Source organism: Mustelus asterias, chromosome 27, assembly GCF_964213995.1.
Source record: "Mustelus asterias chromosome 27, sMusAst1.hap1.1, whole genome shotgun sequence".
Lineage (NCBI taxonomy): Eukaryota > Metazoa > Chordata > Chondrichthyes > Carcharhiniformes > Triakidae > Mustelus > Mustelus asterias.
Genome location: NC_135827.1, coordinates 35,841,170 through 35,860,658, shown reverse-complemented (window position 1 = coordinate 35,860,658; position 19,489 = coordinate 35,841,170). Strand labels below are relative to the sequence as shown.

General features: G+C 45.1%; 1 protein-coding gene and 1 non-coding gene across 2 annotated transcripts in view; both read left to right on the top strand.

Moving 5' to 3' along the window:
* The first annotated feature begins 631 nt into the window (after positions 1 to 631).
* LOC144480081 (U2 spliceosomal RNA) lies at positions 632 to 830 on the top strand. The gene has a single exon (XR_013495615.1). It is a non-coding gene; the product is annotated as a U2 spliceosomal RNA (small nuclear RNA).
* A 2,625-nt stretch (positions 831 to 3,455) lies between these two features.
* ankk1 (ankyrin repeat and kinase domain containing 1) overlaps positions 3,456 to 19,489 on the top strand; it is a 29,148-nt gene continuing 13,114 nt past the window's right edge. Inside the window, exons 1-5 of the mRNA XM_078199020.1 lie at positions 3,456 to 3,693; positions 4,987 to 5,278; positions 12,011 to 12,153; positions 14,484 to 14,533; positions 17,785 to 17,940. Coding sequence (XP_078055146.1) covers positions 3,491 to 3,693; positions 4,987 to 5,278; positions 12,011 to 12,153; positions 14,484 to 14,533; positions 17,785 to 17,940 — 844 coding nt within the window. The 5' untranslated portion in view covers positions 3,456 to 3,490. The remainder of the gene's footprint in view (positions 3,694 to 4,986; positions 5,279 to 12,010; positions 12,154 to 14,483; positions 14,534 to 17,784; positions 17,941 to 19,489) is intronic.

The window sequence follows — 19,489 nt, the reverse complement described above, 5'->3', positions numbered from 1 at the left end:
CCACCACTACCACCAAACGTTCCAGGATCCCCTGCACCATCGCCTCACCAGGGCCGGCCGGCCCGGGAGTCCTTGAGGGGACAGCCAGACGTTGCTTTGGAAAGGCCGCCACCACAAGCACCTGCTCCGGTTTCGCAACCGGTGTTGAGGAGATCGCAGCGTCGGTGCGGTCCTCCAGACCGTCTGGACTTGTGAATCCTGTGATTTGTCTGTTTATATGACCTGTTTTTCGTGCACCCCGCCACCTTTTGTTCTTAAAGGAGGGGTGAATGTGGTGAACCATCGTTGGTTCACCACTGGGGGTTGTTACTATGTTACTGTTGGGCTAGGGTGTTGTTACTGTGGGGGTTGTACAATGTTGTTGGGTTAGGGTGTTTACCTGTTATAAGAGTTATCATGGCACATTCCAGTGGGGTCCCGCCTCCGGTGGCGAGGTATAAGACCCCCTGCTCCGGCAGGACCCCTTCAGTCTGAACTGGTGTATTCGTGTTAGTAGTTCCATTGTTACTCTATTAAAGCCTTCAATACCGAAGCTTTGGTTCCATGTGCTTATTGTCGTGCATCAATTTGAGAGATTCTTTTATGAATAAAGTATATTTTTGAAATAAAAGAAAAGATGCTAAGAGGCTGGATCGCTTCTCGGCCTTTTGGCTAAGATCAAGTGTAGTATCGACATGTTGTGCTTGGTTGAGTCATTAGGTTACATTTAAGCTCCATTTGAAGCAATTTTTAAAAGCGGCATCTCGGCCTTTTGGCTAAGATGCAAATGAGATCAAGCCTTGGAGGAGGTGAGTCTGCACCTACTCCAATCAGCTTGGCTCATGTAGATCAGGCCCAAGACAGGAGTGGAGGCCCTGTCTTGTCAGCTTGGATCGGAAATGGCTCAACTTGTTGAGACTCTGAATTGGACTTGATTTGATTGAATTGGAAAAGTATATTAAAAAAAAGATGCTAAGAGGCTGCTGTGTGACTTGGACAGGCTGGTTGAGTGGGCAAATACTTGGCCAATGCAAAATAATGCGGATAAATGTGAGGTTATCCACTCTGGTGGCAAAAACAGGAAGGAAGATTATTATCTGAATGGTGGCAGTTTAGGAAAAGTGGAAGTGAAACGTGACCTGGGTGTCATGGTGGAACAGTCGCTGAAGGTTGGCACCCAGGTACAGCAGGTGGTGAGGAAAGCTGATGGCATGCTGACCTTCATAGCAAGAGGATTTGAGTATAGCAAGACATCCCTACTCCTATACTCAAATCCTCTTGCTATGAAGGCCAGCATGCCATTAGCTTTCCATATGTACAGTCACCCGAGGCCGGGATTGAACCCGGGTCCCTCATGCTGTGAGGCAGCAGTGCTAACCACTGTGCCACTGTGCTGCCTGTGAAGATTGATTCGGTTGGCAGATGCCAACAATTCAGTGAGGGACACGTTTGTTCTACAGGCACAGCCACTCACTCAGGGCGGTTAAGTATTCACAGTGCTCGTGGAGTAATCACACCTCATATCTCATCACATAAGGCAATCTTGTATTCCTGCTCCTACGAATGCCTAGAGAATTAATTATAAGATTAACACTGAATCCAGGTGTCAGGTTTGTGGTTTGTGTCAATTGGATGCATGTCTAGCAAGTTGTTCGCTGTGTGTAGCTCTGATGTCAGATAAGGGCTGATTCTAACCTGGTGCCATTTCCCCAACGTAGGTACAAGTGATAAGATCCCAGCCCGACACAATTTCATTTTCCAGCATTGCAAGTGTGTTATAAGCAGGAGGCAGTGTCACAGATTATATAACGGGGGCGATTCTCCCAGCGCAGCGGGCTGGGAGACATCAGTAGACAGCCCAAAGATGTGCGGGTTAGGTTGATTGGCCATGCTAAATTGCCCCTTAGTGTCAGGGGGTTAACAGGGTAAATAAATGTGGGGTTACTGGAATAAGGCCTGGGTGGTTGATTCAGAGTCAATGGGCCGAATGGCCTCCTTATTGGGGTATTGGGAGATTGGGACTGCCAGTGGGGGAGGCCAGGGATAGGAGGGCTGCATTGCGGGGTCGCGGGGCTAGCAAGCAATTGGGAGATCGGAGGCTGACAGATTGGCGCATGCTCAGTGGCCCACTCAGCGCTATGCTGCCAGCCTCTCCAGCAGGAATAGGCCTTGCCCACTGATTTTCAGTGTGATTCACGCTCCGGCTCTCGGTGATGCACAGAGTGTGGGAGATTCATTTTGAATTGCTGAAAAAAGCACTCTGATTTACTCCAGTTTTCATGCGAATTCGACACTTAGAATTGTTTTGGGAGAATTCATTTTAAGATCTGTTTGCTGCATTCAAAGTTTGCTTTGATCTAAAGCTCTGGCTCAATTCTATTGGTTCTGAGTCAGAAGGTTGCACCGCGGACATTCTCTCTTCCACCCTCGTCCATCGGGAAAAAGATACCAAAGTCTGAGGTCACGGACCAACAGATTCAAGAACAGCTTCTTCCCTGCTGCTGTCAGATTTTTGAATGGACTTACCTTGCATTAAGTTGATCTTTCTCTGCACCCTAGCTATGACTGTAACACTGCATTCTGCATTCTCTCGGTGGCACAGTGGTTAGCACTGCTGCCTCACAGCGCCAGGGACCCGGGTTCGATTCCTGGCTTGGGTCACTGTCTGTGTGGAGTTTGCACATTCTCCCCGTGTCTGTGTGGGTTTCCTCCGGGTGCTCCGGTTTCCTCCCACACTCCAAAGATGTGCTGGCTAGGTTGATTTCCGATGCTAAATTGCCCCTTAGTGTCAGAGGGATTAGCAGGGTAAAAACGTAGGGTTACAGGGATAGGGCATGAGTGAGATTATCGTCAGTGCAGGCTCGATGGGCCAAATGGCCTCCTTCGGGATTCTATGATGAACATCCTAATGATGACCGTGAAACCATTGTCGATTGTCAGAAAAACCCTTCTGGTTCACCAATGTCCTTTCGGGAAGGAAATCTGCCGTCCTTACCTGGTCTGGCGTACATGTGACTCCAGACCCACAGCAATGTGGTTGACTCTTAACTGCCTTGAGAAATGGCCTAGCAAGCCACTCAGTTGAAGTGTAACTTGGGAAGGACAACAAATGCTACATGTCTGCTTTCTATAAATTAATGTTTAAAAAGTAATACATTTTTGGGAATTAAGGAAATGGAGGTGAGGTAGAGCATCAGCCCTAACCAGAATGGCAGAGCACGCATGAAGGACTAAAGACCTGTTCCATCTCATGCTCTTGAAGGGGAAATTTCTCAGCAGTCCAGCTATGTAATTGTAGTAAATTAATGGGTTTTATTAATGGGAACAGTTTGGCAGCAAGTTGCCTGCCGTTGATGCTGCCACGCCCACCATAGTAATGACCTTGAGTTACAACATTCCTGTTTGACAGGCTGTACGCTTCGTGTTACACTGAATGCTCCACCCCGCAGCCTCCGGAGCAGGAAGTTCACCCGGCAACGAACTGTCCTCAGAGCTGTTTTCTCCCCTCGCAATGGCAGGTGAGAGAAAGAGCCCTTTCCTCCGGCAGCCTTGCGCTAACGTCAGGTATTTCACAGAGGATGACTTTCTGCCTTTCGACAGGATTGTGTCAGGAGGGTTTGCAAATGTCTTCAAAGCAAAACACAAGCTGTGGAGGCTGAGCCTGGCTGTGAAGTGCTCCCACTTGTTACGTGAGGAATCATCTTCATTTGAGAGGTAGGTGCCAGCGATTACAGCTAATGGTCTGATCCAGGCTCATAGACCGAGGCAATATGATCAAAAGAAGACCATAAGAAACTAAAGTTAAGTTAAGTTAAAGTTAAGTTAAGTTTATTTATTAGTCACAAGTAAGGCTTACATTAACACTGCAATGAAGTTACTGGGAAATTCCCATAGCTGCCACACTCCGGCTCCTGTTTGGGTCAATGCACCTAACCAGCACGTCTTTCAGATTGTGGGAGGAGGTTCTCAAGAATGATTACGGAATGAAGGGTTTGAAATATGAGGAGCGGTTGAGGAGCCTGGATCTATACTCGATGGAGTTTAGAAGGATGAGGGGGAATCTAATTGAAACTTAAAGAATGCTGAGAGGCCTGGATAGAGTGGATGTGGAGAGGAAGTTTTCACTAGTGGGAGAGACTAGAACTCGAGGGCACAACCTCAGAGTGAAGGGACGCTCCTTTAAAACTGAGATGAGGAGGAATTTCTTCAGCCAGGGGGTGGTGAATCGGTGGAAGTCATTGCCACAGAGGGCTGTGGAGGCCAGGTCATTGAGTGCCTTTAAGACAGAAATAGATAGGTTCTTGATCAATAAAGGGATCAAGGGTTATGGGGAGAAGGTAGGAGAATCACAGATCCCTACAGTGCAGAAGGAGGCCATTCGGCCCATCGAGTCTACACCGGCAACAATCTCATCCCTACCCATAACCCCACATATTTACCCCACTAATCCCTCTAACCTACGCATCCCGGGGCACTAAGGGGCAATTTAGCATGGCCAATCAACCTAACCCACATATCTTTGGAGTGTGGGAGGAAACCGGAACACCCGGAGGAAACCCACGCAGACATGGGGAGAACGTGCAGACTCCGCACAGACAGTGACCCAAGGCAGGAATCAAACCCAGGTGCCTGGCGCTGTGAGGCAGCAGTGCCAACCCACTGTGCCACCATTCGCAACTTTTGCTTTAATTATAATTTTATAATTAACTTGTGCGTGCATGTTTCTTATAACTTTAGCAAGAAATTCAGCATTCAGACTTGCTGGTCCTGATTTGATCAGTACAAACTAATGAAGTCCATTAAGCAGTTGCTAACAGCATCTTCCCAAGGGGAAGTAGAAGGAATAAATAAAAGCTGGTCTTCCTAGCAATGCTTTCCCTTCATGAATGACTATTTAAAAAGACCTAGGAGAGCTAATATTTCACGTATGGCAAAAGAGAGGTTTATGGCGGGATTGCGGCTGGGAATTGGTAATTACAGCTCTCTTTCCTCATTAACTTGTTCCAGGAACATGAGCCATCTGGTGGAGGAGGCCACAAAGGTGGTGGAAATTAAGTTCAAGCATATTTTGCCAATCTATGGGATTTGTACAAGGCCGGCTGGGATTGTGATGGAATACATGGAGAACGGTTCCCTGGATAAGCTGCTTGTCAGGTACACTTTAACCTGGCTGATGAAGTTCCGTATTATTCATGAGATGGCAATGGGAATGAACTTCCTGCACTGTATGGACCCACCTCTACTCCACCTGGATCTGAAACCTGGAAACGTACTCGTGGATGAGAACCTTCATGTCAAGGTTGCCGTATTAAATAGTCCGTCTGGCGTGTATTATATCTGATATTTTAAAGATATTCAGTGTGAAATAGGGGCCTGATAGAATCATAGAATCCCTACAGTGCAGAGGAAGGCCATTCGGCCCATCAAGCCTGCACTGTCAGCAATCCCACCCAGGCCCTATCCCCGTAACTGCTGGTCCCTCTGACACTAAGGGGCAATTTAGCATGGACAATCCACCTAATGTGGAGATGCCAGCGTTGGACTGGGGTAAACACAGTAAGAAGTTTAACAACACCAGGTTAAAGTCCAACAGGTTTATTTGGTAGCAAAAGCCACACAAGCTTTCGAAGCTCTAAGCCCCTTCTTCAGGTGAGTGGGAATTCTGTTCACAAACAGAGTTTATAAAGACACAGACTCAATTTACATGAATAATGGTTGGAATGCGAATACTTACAACTAATCAAGTCTTTAAGAAACAAAACAATGGGAGTGGAGAGAGCATCAAGACAGGCTAAAAAGATGTGTATTGTCTCCAGACAAGACAGCCAGTGAAACTCTGCAGGTCCACGCAACTGTGGGCGTTACAAATAGTGTGACATGAACCCAATATCCCGGTTGAGGCCGTCCTCGTGTGTGCGGAACTTGGCTATCAGTTTCTGCTCAGCAACTCTGCGCTGTCGTGTGTCGCGAAGGCCGCCTTGGAGAACGCTTACCCGAATATCAGAGGCCGAATGCCCGTGACCGCTGAAGTGCTCCCCAACAGGAAGAGAACAGTCTTGCCTGGTGATTGTCGAGCGGTGTTCATTCATCCGTTGTCGCAGCGTCTGCATAGTTTTCCCAATGTACCATGCCTCGGGACATCCTTTCTTGCAGCGTATCAGGTAGACAACGTTGGCCGAGTTGCAAGAGTATGTACCGTGTACCTGGTGGATGGTGTTCTCACGTGAGATGATGGCGTCTGTGTCGATGATCCGGCACGTCTTGCAGAGGTTGCTGTGGCAGGGTTGTGTGGTGTCTTGGTCACTGTTCTCCTGAAGGCTGGGTAGTTTGCTGCGGACAATGGGTAAGCGTTCTCCAAGGCGGCCTTCGCGACACACGACAGCGCAGAGTCGCTGAGCAGAAACTGATAGCCAAGTTCCGCACACACGCGGACGGCCTCAACCGGGATATTGGGTTCATGTCACACTATTTGTAACGCCCACAGTTGCGTGGACCTGCAGAGTTTCACTGGCTGTCTTGTCTGGAGACAATACACATCTTTTTAGCCTGTCTTGATGCTCTCTCCACTCCCATTGTTTTGTTTCTTAAAGACTTGATTAGTTGTAAGTATTCGCATTCCAACCATTATTCATGTAAATTGAGTCTGTGTCTTTATAAACTCTGTTTGTGAACAGAATTCCCACTCACCTGAAGAAGGGGCTTAGAGCTTCGAAAGCTTGTGTGGCTTTTGCTACCAAATAAACCTGTTGGACTTTAACCCAATCCACCTAAGCCACACATCTTTTCCCTCAGGTAGCTATAAAAGATCCAACGGCACTATTCAAGGGGAACAGGGCAGATCTCCCTAGGGTCCTGATAATATTTATCCCTCAATAAACACCATTTTCTTTTTATTTATTTGTGGGACATTGGCGTCGCTGGCTGGGCCAGCATTTATTGCCCATCCCAAGTTGCCCTTGGAGGGCAGTTAAGAGTCAACCACATTGCTGTGGTTCTGGAGTCACATGCAGGCCAGACCAGGTAAGGGCAGCAGATTTCCTTCCCTAAAGGACATTAGTGAACCAGATGGGTTTTTCCGACAATCGACGATGGTTTCCTGGTCATCAGTAGATTCTTAATTCCAGATTTCTAAAAAAATTATTGAACTCAAATTGCACCATCTGCTGTGATGGGATTCGAACCCGGGTCAGCTGAGTTTCTGGATTAATAGTCTAATATAATAACATTAAAACAAATTATCCATTCAGCATCACATTGTTGTTTGTGGGAGCTTGCTGTGCACAAATTGGCTGCTGCAGTTCCTACACGATAATTGCAGAGAAGTGCAGAGAAGGTTTACTAGACTGATTCCTGGGATGTGAGGAGAGACAAAGTCAGTTAGGATTATATTCATTGGAGTTTAGAATCATAGAATCCCTACAGGAGGCCAGTGGCCCATCGAGCCTGCACTGACAACAATTACATCCAGGCCCTATTCCCATAGCCCCTCATTTTGTTTTACCCTGCTAGCCTCCCTGACACTAATCCAGCATGGCCAATCTACCAAACCTGCACATCTTTGGAGTGTGTGAGGAAACCGAAGGAAACCCACATAGACATGGGGAGAACGTGCAAACTCCACACAGACAGTGACCAGAGGCCGGAATTGAACCCGAGTCCCTGGCGATATGAGGCAGCAGTGCTAACCACTGTGCAACTGTGCCGAGACTGAGAAGAGTGAGAGGGGATCTCATAGAAACTTATAAAATTCTAACAGGGTTAGACAGGGTAGATTCAGAAAGAATGTTCCCAATGGTGGGGAGAGTCCAGAACTGGGGGGGGGGGGGGGTCATAGTTTGAGGATAAGGGTTAAACCTTTTAGAACTGAGGTGCGGAGAAATTCCTTCACCCAGAGACTGATGAATGTGTGGAATTCACGACCACAGAATGTAATGGAGGCCAAAATGTTGTGTGATTTCAAGAAGAAATTAGCTCTTGGGGCTAAAGGGATAAGAACAGAAGAAATAGGAGCAGGAGTAGGCCATCTAGCCCCTCGAGCCTGCCCCGCCATTCAATAAGATCATGGCTGATCTGACGTGGATCAGTACCACTTACCCGCCTGATCCCCATAACCCTTAATTCCCTTACCGCTCAGGAATCCATCCATCCGCGCTTTAAACATATTCAGCGAGGTAGCCTCCACCACCTCAGTGGGCAGAGAATTCCAGAGATTCACCACCCTCTGGGAGAAGAAGTTCCTCCTCAACTCTGTCTTAAACCGACCCCCCTTTATTTTGAGGCTGTGTCCTCTAGTTTTAACTTCCTTACTAAGTGGAAAGAATCTCTCCGCCTCCACCCTATCCAGCCCCCGCATTATCTTATAAGTCTCCATAAGATCCCCCCTCATCCTTCTAAACTCCAACGAGTACAAACCCAATCTCCTCAGCCTCTCCTCATAATCCAAACCCCTCATCTCCGGTATCAACCTGGTGAACCTTCTCTGCACTCCCTCCAATGCCAATATATCCTTCCTCATATAAGGGGACCAATACTGCACACAGTATTCCAGCTGCGGCCTCACCAATGCCCTGTACAGGTGCATCAAGACATCCCTGCTTTTATATTCTATCCCCCTCGCAATATAGGCCAACATCCCATTTGCCTTCTTGATCACCTGTTGTACCTGCAGACTGGGCTTTTGCGTCTCATGCACAAGGACCCCCAGGTCCCTTTGCACGGTAGCATGTTTTAATTTGTTTCCATTGAGATAGTAATCCCATTTGTTATTATTTCCTCCAAAGTGTATAACCTCGCATTTCTCAACGTTATACTCCATTTGCCATATCATCGCCCACTCACTCAGCCTGTCCAAATCTCTCTGCAGATCTTCTCCGTCCTCCACACGATTCACTTTTCCACTTATCTTTGTGTCGTCTGCAAACTTCGTTACCCTACACTCTGTCCCCTCCTCCAGATCATCTATATAAATGGTAAATAGTTGCGGCCCGAGTACCGATCCCTGCGGCACGCCACTAGTTACCTTCCTCCAACCGGAAAAACACCCATTTATTCCGACTCTTTGCTTCCTGTCGGATAGCCAGTCCCCAATCCACTTTAACACACTACCCCCAACTCCGTGTGCCCTAATCTTCTTCAGTAGCCTTTTATGGGGCACCTTATCAAACGCCTTTTGGAAATCCAAAAACACCGCATCCACCGGTTCTCCTCCATCAACCGCCCTAGTCACATCTTCATAAAAATCCAACATGTTCTTCAAGCACGACTTTCCCCTCATGAATCCATGCTGCGTCTGATTGATCGAACCATTTCTATCTAGATGCCCTGCTATCTCCTCTTTAATAATGGATTCCAGCATTTTCCCTACTACAGACGTTAAGCTGACCGGCCTATAGTTACCCGCCTTTTGTCTCCTTCCTTTTTTAAACAGCGGCGTAACATTAGCCGTTTTCCAATCAACCGGCACTACCCCAGAATGCAACGAGTTTTGATAAATAATCACTAACGCATCCACTATTACCTCTGACATTTCTTTCAATACCCTGGGATGCATTCCATCCGGACCCGGGGACTTATCCACCTTCAGTCCCATTAGTCTACCCAGCACTGCCTCTCTGGTAACATTAATTGTATTAAGTATTTCTCCTGCTGCCAACCCTCTATCGTTAATATTTGGCAAACTATTTGTGTCCTCCACCGTGAAGACCGACACAAAAAACTTATTTAAAGACTCAGCCATATCCTCATTTCCCACTATTAACTCCCCCCTCTCGTCCTCCAAGGGTCCAACATTCACTCTAGCCACTCTATTCCTTTTTATATATTTATAAAAACTTTTACTATCATTTTTTATATTAATTGCTAGCCTAGCTTCATAGTCTATCCTTCCTTTCTTTATCGCTTTCTTAGTTTCTCTTTGTTGTTTCTTAAATTTTTCCCAATCACTTGTTTCTCCACTATTTTTGGCCACTCTGTACGCAGCTGTTTTTATTTTAATACTCTCCTTTATTTCCTTCGTTATCCACGGCTGGTTCTCCCTTTTCTTACAATCCTTGTTTTTTGCTGGAATATATTTTTGCTGAGAACTGAAAAGGATCTCCTTAAAAATCCTCCACTGTTCCTCAGCTATCCTACCTGCCAGCCTGCTCTCCCAGTCTACCTTAGCCAATTCATCCCTCATCCTATCATATTTCCCTCTGTTCAAACAGAGGACACTGGTTTGGGACCAAACTTTCTCCTCTTCCATCTGAATCAGAAATTCGACCATATTGTGGTCACTAGACCCAAGAGGGTCCTTCACAATAAGATCCTTAATTCTACCTACCTCGTTACACAATACCAGATCCAAAATAGCTCGTTCCCTCGTCGGTTCCGTAACATGCTGTTCAAGGAAACTATCCCGACAGCATTCTAAGAACTCTTCCTCCATTCCACCCTTACCGACTTGAGTCTGCCAGTCAATGTGCATGTTGAAGTCCCCCATGATTATTGCCGTTCCGTTTTTACACGCATCCCTTATCTGCTTGTTTATAGCCCTCCCTACCTCAACATTATTATTTGGGGGCCTATATACCACACCTACTAGTGTCTTTCTCCCTCTACTATTCCTCATCTCTACCCATAATGATTCCACGTTTTGTTCCTCAGAGCCTATGTCATCCCTCAGTACTACCCTGATATTATCTCTTATTAATAGCGCGACCCCACCACCTTTTCCTTCCTGTCTATTCTTCCTAAACGCCTGATACCCCTGGATATTCATCTCCCAGTCCTGGTCACCTTTCAGCCACGTTTCTGTAATGGCCACTAGATCGTACCCACTCGTGCTGATTTGCACCATCAACTCATTTACCTTGTTCCGAATGCTTCGTGCATTCAGGCAAAGTGTCCTTATTCCAGCTTTTATCTGGACCCGCTTTGATGAGTCGCGAACACCCTCTCTGACCTCGGATCAAGGGATATGGGGGGAAGGGGGATCAGGATATTGAATTTGATGATCAGCCATGATCAAACTGAATGGCGGAGCAGGCTCGAAGGGCCGACTGGCCTACTCCTGCTTCTATGTTTCTATTAGGTATAAGCTTTGGCTCACTGATCACACTCCCATCAGAAGGCTGTGGGTTTAAGTCCCACTGCAGACAATTGAGGATACGATGCTGGCTGGCACTCCAGTGCAGCAGTGAGGGAGTGCTGTTCGGTCACATATACTGCCTTCAAGGAGATTTGAAACTCAGCCTCAGCTGCAAGACCAGTTATATTTACAGGTTGACATCATGGAGAGATGTAGGAGGAAAGGTTTGTTTGGCGAACGTTGATTCTAGCGATTTCCCATGGCGTTAGCAGAATGGTGTTCTTCCATATCCAGTGATCGAAAGTGGTGCTGGGCTATTGCAAGAGATGAGATCAGCTGTTAAAATTGAAACTTTTACTTCAGTTTATCATGGCTTCCTTGGGGCTTTCGCATGCAGATCAGAATGTAGCTGTGAATTGAACTCAATAATTGAGAGGATTCGAATTCTGGCAAGTGGGGAGAGGCCACATCAGGTAGATGCATCAATACTGGTGCGATAAATGTGAAACCATCACTTAAAACTGCAGGTGAGCAAAGTGGCCTGTACAAAGAGGTCTGTACAGAGTGGCCTGTATAGAGTTACATGGAGATGAGATACAAACTTGCTGCTTGTTTCTCTGCACTTTTCTTAATGATAATCGCAAGAAATCCCACAACACCAGGTTAAAGTCCAACAGGTTTATTTGGAATCACGAGCTTTTGGAGTGCTGCCCCTTCATCACTCACCTGATGAAGGAGCAGCGCTCCGAAAGCTCGTGATTCCAAATAAACCTGTTGGACTTTAACCTGGTGTTGTGAGACTTCTTACTGTGCCCACCCCAGTCCAACGCCGGCATCTCCACATCATCTCTTTCTGATGTTGAAGCAATACATACCCACAGTAGAACAGAAATCAGGAGAGGTTTTTATTGTTGTGAGGACATTTCAGTTCAATATTTCGGTTAAAGGAATTATATCTTTTAGATTGCGGATTTTGGATTATCAAAGTGGGAAGATTGTTTGAGCAGTATGGAACAAGTTGAAAGGTCTGTGGTCAGAGGAACCATCAACTACTTGCCACCTGAACTACTGAACGGACCTTCTGGAGTCAAGCACGATGTTTACAGGTAAAAATTCAATCAGACACAGATGTTTTCAGGTTGTACTCCAGAGGTTTGAGCACATCAGTGCAGTACCGGGGGTGTGCTACACTGTTGGAGTGCTGTCTTCCAAATAAGACATTAAACCAATACCTTGTCTGCTCTCCGAGGTGGACGTAAAGGATCCAAAGGTACTATTCGACAGAGAGCAGGGGAGCTCTTGCTGATGTTCTGTCAAATATTTGTCTCTTAATTAACATTGAAACAGATTACCTGCGCAGTATCAAGTTGGGGATTTTCACAGTAACTTCATTACAGTTTGCTTGTGACTAATAATAAATAAACTTAAAACTGTATGTGGGAGCTTGCTGTGCACTTACTGGCTGTTACATTTCCCACAATACAACTGTGACTACATTTTAAAACTATTTCATTCAGTGTAAAGTGCTGGGAATGTCTTGAGGTTGTGAAAGGCACTTTACAAATGCAATTAGTTCTGTATGTCCTTAATTTCTCCATTAACTATTTGGTTTATATAAGTTTTGTTTACATTTCTCCATTGGCTTTAGCTCCACTAGCGAAGGGTAACTCCTAATTTTACATTTGTTTGGAGAGAGAGAGATGAAAGTCTGAAACCTACAGGCAACTGAATTCTATCAGTCATGCTAGTTAGAAACTAGAATCATTACCATTCACCATTTGTATTTTACAGCTACTGTCAATTATCAGTAGAGATTTAAACAGTTATTGTAGAGTTTGTTTATTAAGCTTACACTGCCTTCTATGTAATAAACACAGAATAGTGCAGAGGTATTAAACTCTCACCAAGCTCCATTCATTCATCACCCTTGTGCTCGTTGACTTACACTGGCTCACAGTGAAGAAATGTCTCAATTTTCAAACGTACATCTCTGTTTTCAAATGCCTGATGGCTTTAACTGCTCCCTATCTCTGTAATCTTGTCCAGACAACAACCCTCTGAGTTATTTCTACCTCTCCAATTATGTGCTTTTTGTGTAATTATAACCACTCCACCATTAGTGACCAGATCTTTATCTCTGGAATCCTCCGTCTACACCCCTCCACCTAAATATGTCTGCTTTAATCTTTAAATGACCTCGGATAAAGACTCTGGTTCCTGTTCCAATGTCTCTTAATCTGGCTTGATGTCAAACTTGTTTGATACTACTCCTTTGGAAGCATCTTGGAATATTGCATTATGCTTAATACGCTGCATGGATACAAGTTAGGGGAGGCAGAGGCATAATTGCTGGATTAGTAATCCAGAGATCCAGCGTATTTGGATTATTGTGATCAGTTTTGGGTCCCATACCTAAGGAAGGATGTGCTGGCCTTGAAAGGGGAGCAGAGGAACTTCACAAGAATGATCCCAGGAATTAAGGGTTTGTCATATGAGGTTGAGGAGTCTGGGTCTATACTTGACGGAGTTTAGAAGGAGGAGGGGAGATCTAATTGAAATTTACAGAATACTGAGAGGCCTAGATACAGTGGACGCGGAGAGAATGTTTCCATTAGTGAGAGAGATTAGAACTCGAGGGCACAACCTCAGAGTGAAGGGACACTCCTTTAAAACTAAGATGAGAAATTTCTTCAGCCAGAGAGTGGTGAATCTGTAGAACTCATTGCCACAGAGGACTGTGGAGGCCAGTCATTGAGTGTCTTTAAGACAGACATAGATAGGTTCTTGATCAACAAGGGGATCAAGAATTACGGGGGGAAGGCAGGACAATGGGGATGAGAATCATATCAGCCAAGATTGAATGGTGGACAAGACTCGATGTGCCGAATGGCCTAAATTTCCTCCTATATCTTATGGTCTTATGGTTTAATACTTTGCTAAAGCGGGTTTGAATCCCTCCACGGCAGATGATGGAATCTGATATTAAATGTCCGATGATAACCATTGCCGGTTGTTGTAAAAACCCAGACCCAGAAAATGCTGGAAAATCTCAGCAGGTCTGACAGCATCTGTGGGGAGGGAATACAGCCAATGTTTCGAGTCTGGATGAAACGTTGGTTCTATCCTCTCTCTATAGATGCTGTCAGACCTGCTGAGATTTTCCAGCATTTTCTGTTTTTGTTTCAGATTCCAGCATTCACAATATTTTTGCCTTTATCTTAGCTGTAAAAACTCATCTGGTTTGTGCTTTCGGGAAGGAAATCTGTCATCCTTACCTGGTCTGGCCTCCATGTGCAACGTCATTTAGGGATGGCCAAACCCCATGAAAGATTAAATAGAGGTTGTATTCAGAAAGGTCATTTGTTCATTCAATTTAAAATATCACAACTTGCCTTTCTGTCACAAAGAAGCTTACTGGAAACATTTATTTTTGCAGCTTTTCCATTGTCGTGTGGGAGATCCTGACGCAGCAGAAGTCCTATGCAGGTAGCACTGCCTCTGATACTTCATACACCCAGACCGCTCCAGTAAATGTGTTAACTGCTAATCCCTTTTTGGAATACTTAACAGACCTGGAGGAAGGTCAACTTTCCTTTCCCCTCACCATGGGATTATGGGTGTATTCATTATTGTCATGACATTTAGTCACAGCCACAAATTTTAATGTGTACAGTTTTGGTCTCCCTACTTAAGGAAAGATATGCTTACATTAGAAGAAATTCAGAGAAGGTTCGCTAGATGGGCAGCACAGTGGTTAGCACTGCTGCCTCACTATGCCAAGGACCCGGGTTCGATTCCCGACTTGGGTCACTGTCTGTGCAGAGTCTGTATGTTCTCTCCGTGTCTGCGTGGGTTTCCTCCGGGTGCTCCAGTTTCCTCCCACAGTCTGAAAGGCTGGGTGCATTGGCCATGCTAAATTCTCCCTCAGTGTATCTGAGCAGGTGCCAGAGTGTGGTGACTCGGGTATTTTCACAGTAACTTCATCTAAGCCTACTTATGACACTAATAAATTAACTTTAGACTGATTCCTGGGATGAAGTGGTTGTCTTGGGAGGAAAAGTTGAGCAGGTTTGACCTATATTCATTGGAGTTCAGAAGAATGAGTGGTTGTTTTATTGAAACGTGTAAGATGCTGAGGGAAGTGATAGGGTAGACACTGAGAGGATGTTTCTTCTCATTGGGGAATCTCGATCTTGGGGGCATAGTTTAAAAATAAGTGGCCTCCCTTTTAAGATTGAGATGAAGAGGAATTTATTCTCTCAGAAGCATTTAGTTTTCTTCTACAGAGAGCAGTGGAGGCTGTCTCATTGAGCATATTCAAGGCTGAGTTAGGGAGATGTTTGATTGATGACTCCAAGATATGGGGAACAGGCAGGAAATTGGAGTCAAGGCCTCAATCAGAGCAGTCAAGATCTTATCGAATAGCAGAGCAGGCTTGAGGGGCCGAGTGGCCTACCCCTGATCCTATTTCTTATGATCATGAGATCCTGTTGTAGAAGGTGGATGCGTTTGAATATGTCGGTCTCTTTGATTTGTGTAATCATCACAGTGGTACACAGTGACACCGGAAGAGGTTATGCACCAATGGTCCTTGGCAAAGCAATTGATGCTTTGTGATTCATGAGCCTTCAAGAGTTTTGTGAGGATTGGTTAATCCCCTTGTGCATGTACAATTCTAACACGCTCACTGAGATAAGTGGCTTAGTGGCTATGTTACAGAAATACTAAAAGAAATTATACACAAGTATGTTAACCAGCATGAGGCCACAACCATGAACCTCCACCATGGGTAAGATAAAGTAAGTATGTTAATGGAAGCTCAGCAATCCCTGGATTCCAGCCAGCACCTCAGTTATTGTTTCTTTGTCCCTGGTTCTTTAATTCATTGTGGAGAATTAATTGCTGCATTTCATAATCACTAAAGACATAGAAAGATTTACAATACAGAAGGAAGCCTTTCGGTCTATCCTGTCTGTGAATCCATAAAGAAACAAAGATTTGAGGTCACGTACCAACTGACTCAAGAACAGCTTCTTCCCTGATGCCATCAGACTTTTGAATGGACCTGCCTTGTATCAAGCTGATTTTTTTGGACACCCTAGCTATGACTGTGACACTACATTCTGCACTCTTTCCTTTCCTTCTCTGTGAACGGTATGCTTTGTCTGTATAGTGCACAAGAAACAATACTTTTCACTGTATGCCAATACAATTGGTGGCACGGTGGCACAATGGTTAGCACTTCTGCCTCACAGTGCTAGGGACACGGGTTCAATTCTCGGCTTGGGTCACCACCTGTGTGGAGTTTGCACGTTCTCCTCATGTCTGCGTGGGTTACCTCCGGGCACTCAGGTTTCCTCCCACATTCTGAAAGACGTGCATTGACCCGAACAGGAGCCAGAGTGTGGTGACTAGGGGAATTTCACAGTAACTTCATTGCAGCGTTAATGTAAGCCTTACTTGTGACTAATAAATACGTTTTAACTTTTACATGTGACAATAATAAATCAAATCAAATCAAATCAAAGAGCTATCGACCTAATCCCACCTTACAGGCTAAGGCACCTCAAGTGCATATCCAAGTCCTTTTTTTCAAAAAATGTAGCTCTTGCAAGCAGTCTGTCTTTATTTACAACTTAACATGTAGAATTTGATTTGATTTATTATTGTCACATGTATTAATATCCAGTGAAAAGTATTGTTTCTTGCGCGCTATACAGACAAAGCATACCATTCATAGAGAAGGAAAGACGAGATTGCAGAATGTAGTGTTACAGTCATAGCTAGGATGTAGAGAAAGATCAACTTAATGCAAGGTAGGTCCATTCAAAAGTCTGACAGCAGCAGGGAAGAAGCTGTTCTTGAATTGGTTGGTACGTGACCTCAGACTTTGTATCTTTTCCCGACGGAAGAAGGTGGAAGGAAGAATGTCTGGGGTGCATGGGGTCCTTAATTATGCTGGCTGCTTTTCCAAGGAAGTGGGAAGCGTAGACAGAGTCAATGGATGGGAGGCTGGTTTGCGTGATGGATTGGGCTACATTCATGACCTTTTCTGGTTTCTTGCGGTCTTGGGCAGAGCAGGAGCCATACCAAGCTGTGATACAATCAGAAAGAGCACTTTCTATGGTGCATCTGTAAAAGTTGGTGAGAGTCGTAGTTGACATGCCAAATTTCCTTAGTCTTCTGCGAAAGTAGAGGGGTTGGTGGGCTTTCTTAACTATAGTATCAGCATGGGGGGGACCAGGACAGGTTGTTGGTGACCTGGACACCTATGAATCAATTCCAGCCTCCCAGATTGCCTGCATTCACTACATCCGCAACAGGTCCACAGCAGACACCATCTCCCTGGCCCTACACTCAACCCTGAAGGTGCCTATTTGGTGAAAGGAGAAACCAGAACTAGCCTTTACTTTAATCACGGAATGAAATCTTACAACTATTTATTTCCTGATTCCATTCTATTCCTGTATTAGTAAGTGGCTCTTTAACTATCCAAGCAATGCCCTCCAATTCTATATACTTAACCTCAATTTTGCAATTAATAACAGGTATGTATGTGTGCATGTTTGGACATGTTTGTGTGCATGAAATGGTGTGTGTGAATGTACAATTATTTAGCTGGTACCGTACTTGTGTGTCTAAGCAATGGTAGAATCAACTCTGGCCTTAGTTTGCTTTAAGACAAAATTGATTTTTTCTTACATCTGAATCATCCTGATTGCTCCTTCTTATTCCAGGGATGAATGTGATGGCTGTGTTTGTTAAAGTGGTGGCAGGAGAGAGACCGTGCCTTAAACTCATTCCAGAGAATTCTCCACATGAATGTGCACAGATGGTTGACTTGATGAAGAGATGCTGGGATCAGGAGCTAGAACGCCGGCCTGCATTCTCAGGCATGAGATTGATTTATAATGCACCAAAGCATCTTGAAAAGTGTCTTGAGCCTGCAGATTAATGAACGTTTGTTACAGACAAAATATAGGTCAGGGGTTAGAGGGGTGTTTGGATCTGATGTGTCCAAGTTGCGCATGGGAGTTCTTAACATATAGTTCAGTGTATGTTCAAACCTTTGATAACCTGCCAACATATTCTTGGATTCCAGTCAACAATTCAACATCTGTTGCTAAACAAATTTCAAATAACTGTATTAAAGGTACCCTGTATTGAGTACCTGTTCCCAGTAGCTCTATCACTGCCCTTAGATCTATGGCCAACAACGTCCTTTACGACCCTGCAATATGCCAAGAAAATGTGCTTTTACAGGTGGTTCAACACTGTGCCAATGTCACTCAAGCGGAGAAGGAGATGTTAGGACAGGCAATCAAAATGTTGGGCAAAGCGGTAGGTTTTCTGGCATGTCTGAAAAGAGGAGATAGAAGGATAGAGAAGTAGAGAGAGAATTCCCGAATTGATGTCCTCGGTTGCTGAAGGCACAGCTGCCGATGGTGGGATGAAAGGATTGGAGAGATCAACGTGACTGGAGTCGGATGAGCACAGAGTCCTTGGCTTACTGGAGGAACTTGTGGGTGGGCGGGGGGAGGCACAGAGGGAGGAGACTATGGAAGGATTTGAGCATGAGGATGAGGATTTTTAAATCGAGCCATTGTCAGACTAGGAGTTGATGTAGGCCACTGACAACAGGGATGATGAATGAATGCTACTTAGTGGAAGTTAGAAACAAGGCAGCAGAGATTTGGACGAACCCTCAAACCACTCTGTCGGTAGGACAGAAGAACAAAAGAACTAGGAACAGGAGAAGGCCATATGGCCCCTCGAGCTTGCTCTGCCATTCAGTAAGATCATGGCTGATCTTTTCATGGACTCAGCTCCACTTACCCACCCACTCACCATAACCTAATTTTACTGTTCAAAAATGTATCTATCCTTGCCTTAAAAACATTCAACGAGATAGCCTCAATTACTTCACTGGGCAGGGAATTCCACAGATTCACAACCCTTTGGGTGAAGAAGTTCCTCCTCAACTCAGTCCTATATCTGCTCCCCCTTATTTTGAGGCCATGCCCCTAGTTCTAGTTTCACCTGCCAGTGGAAACAACCTCCCTGCTTGTATCCTATCTATTCTCTTCATAATTCTATATGTTTCTATAAGATTCCCTCTCATTCTTCTGAATCCCAATGAGTATAGTCCCAGTCTACTCAGTCTCTCCTCATAAACCAACCCTCTCAACTCCGGAATCAACCTAGTGAATCTCCTCTGCACCCCCTCCAGTGCCAGTATGTCCTTTCTCAAGAGACCAAAACTGTACACTGGAGTCCAGGTGTAAGCCTCACCAGCAACTTATACAGCTGCAATATAACCTCCCTATTTTTAAACTCCATCCCTCTCGCAATGAAAGACAAAATTCCATTTGCCTTCTTAATTACTTGCTGCACCTGCAAACCAATTTTTTGCGATCCGTGCACAAGGACACCCAGGTCCTT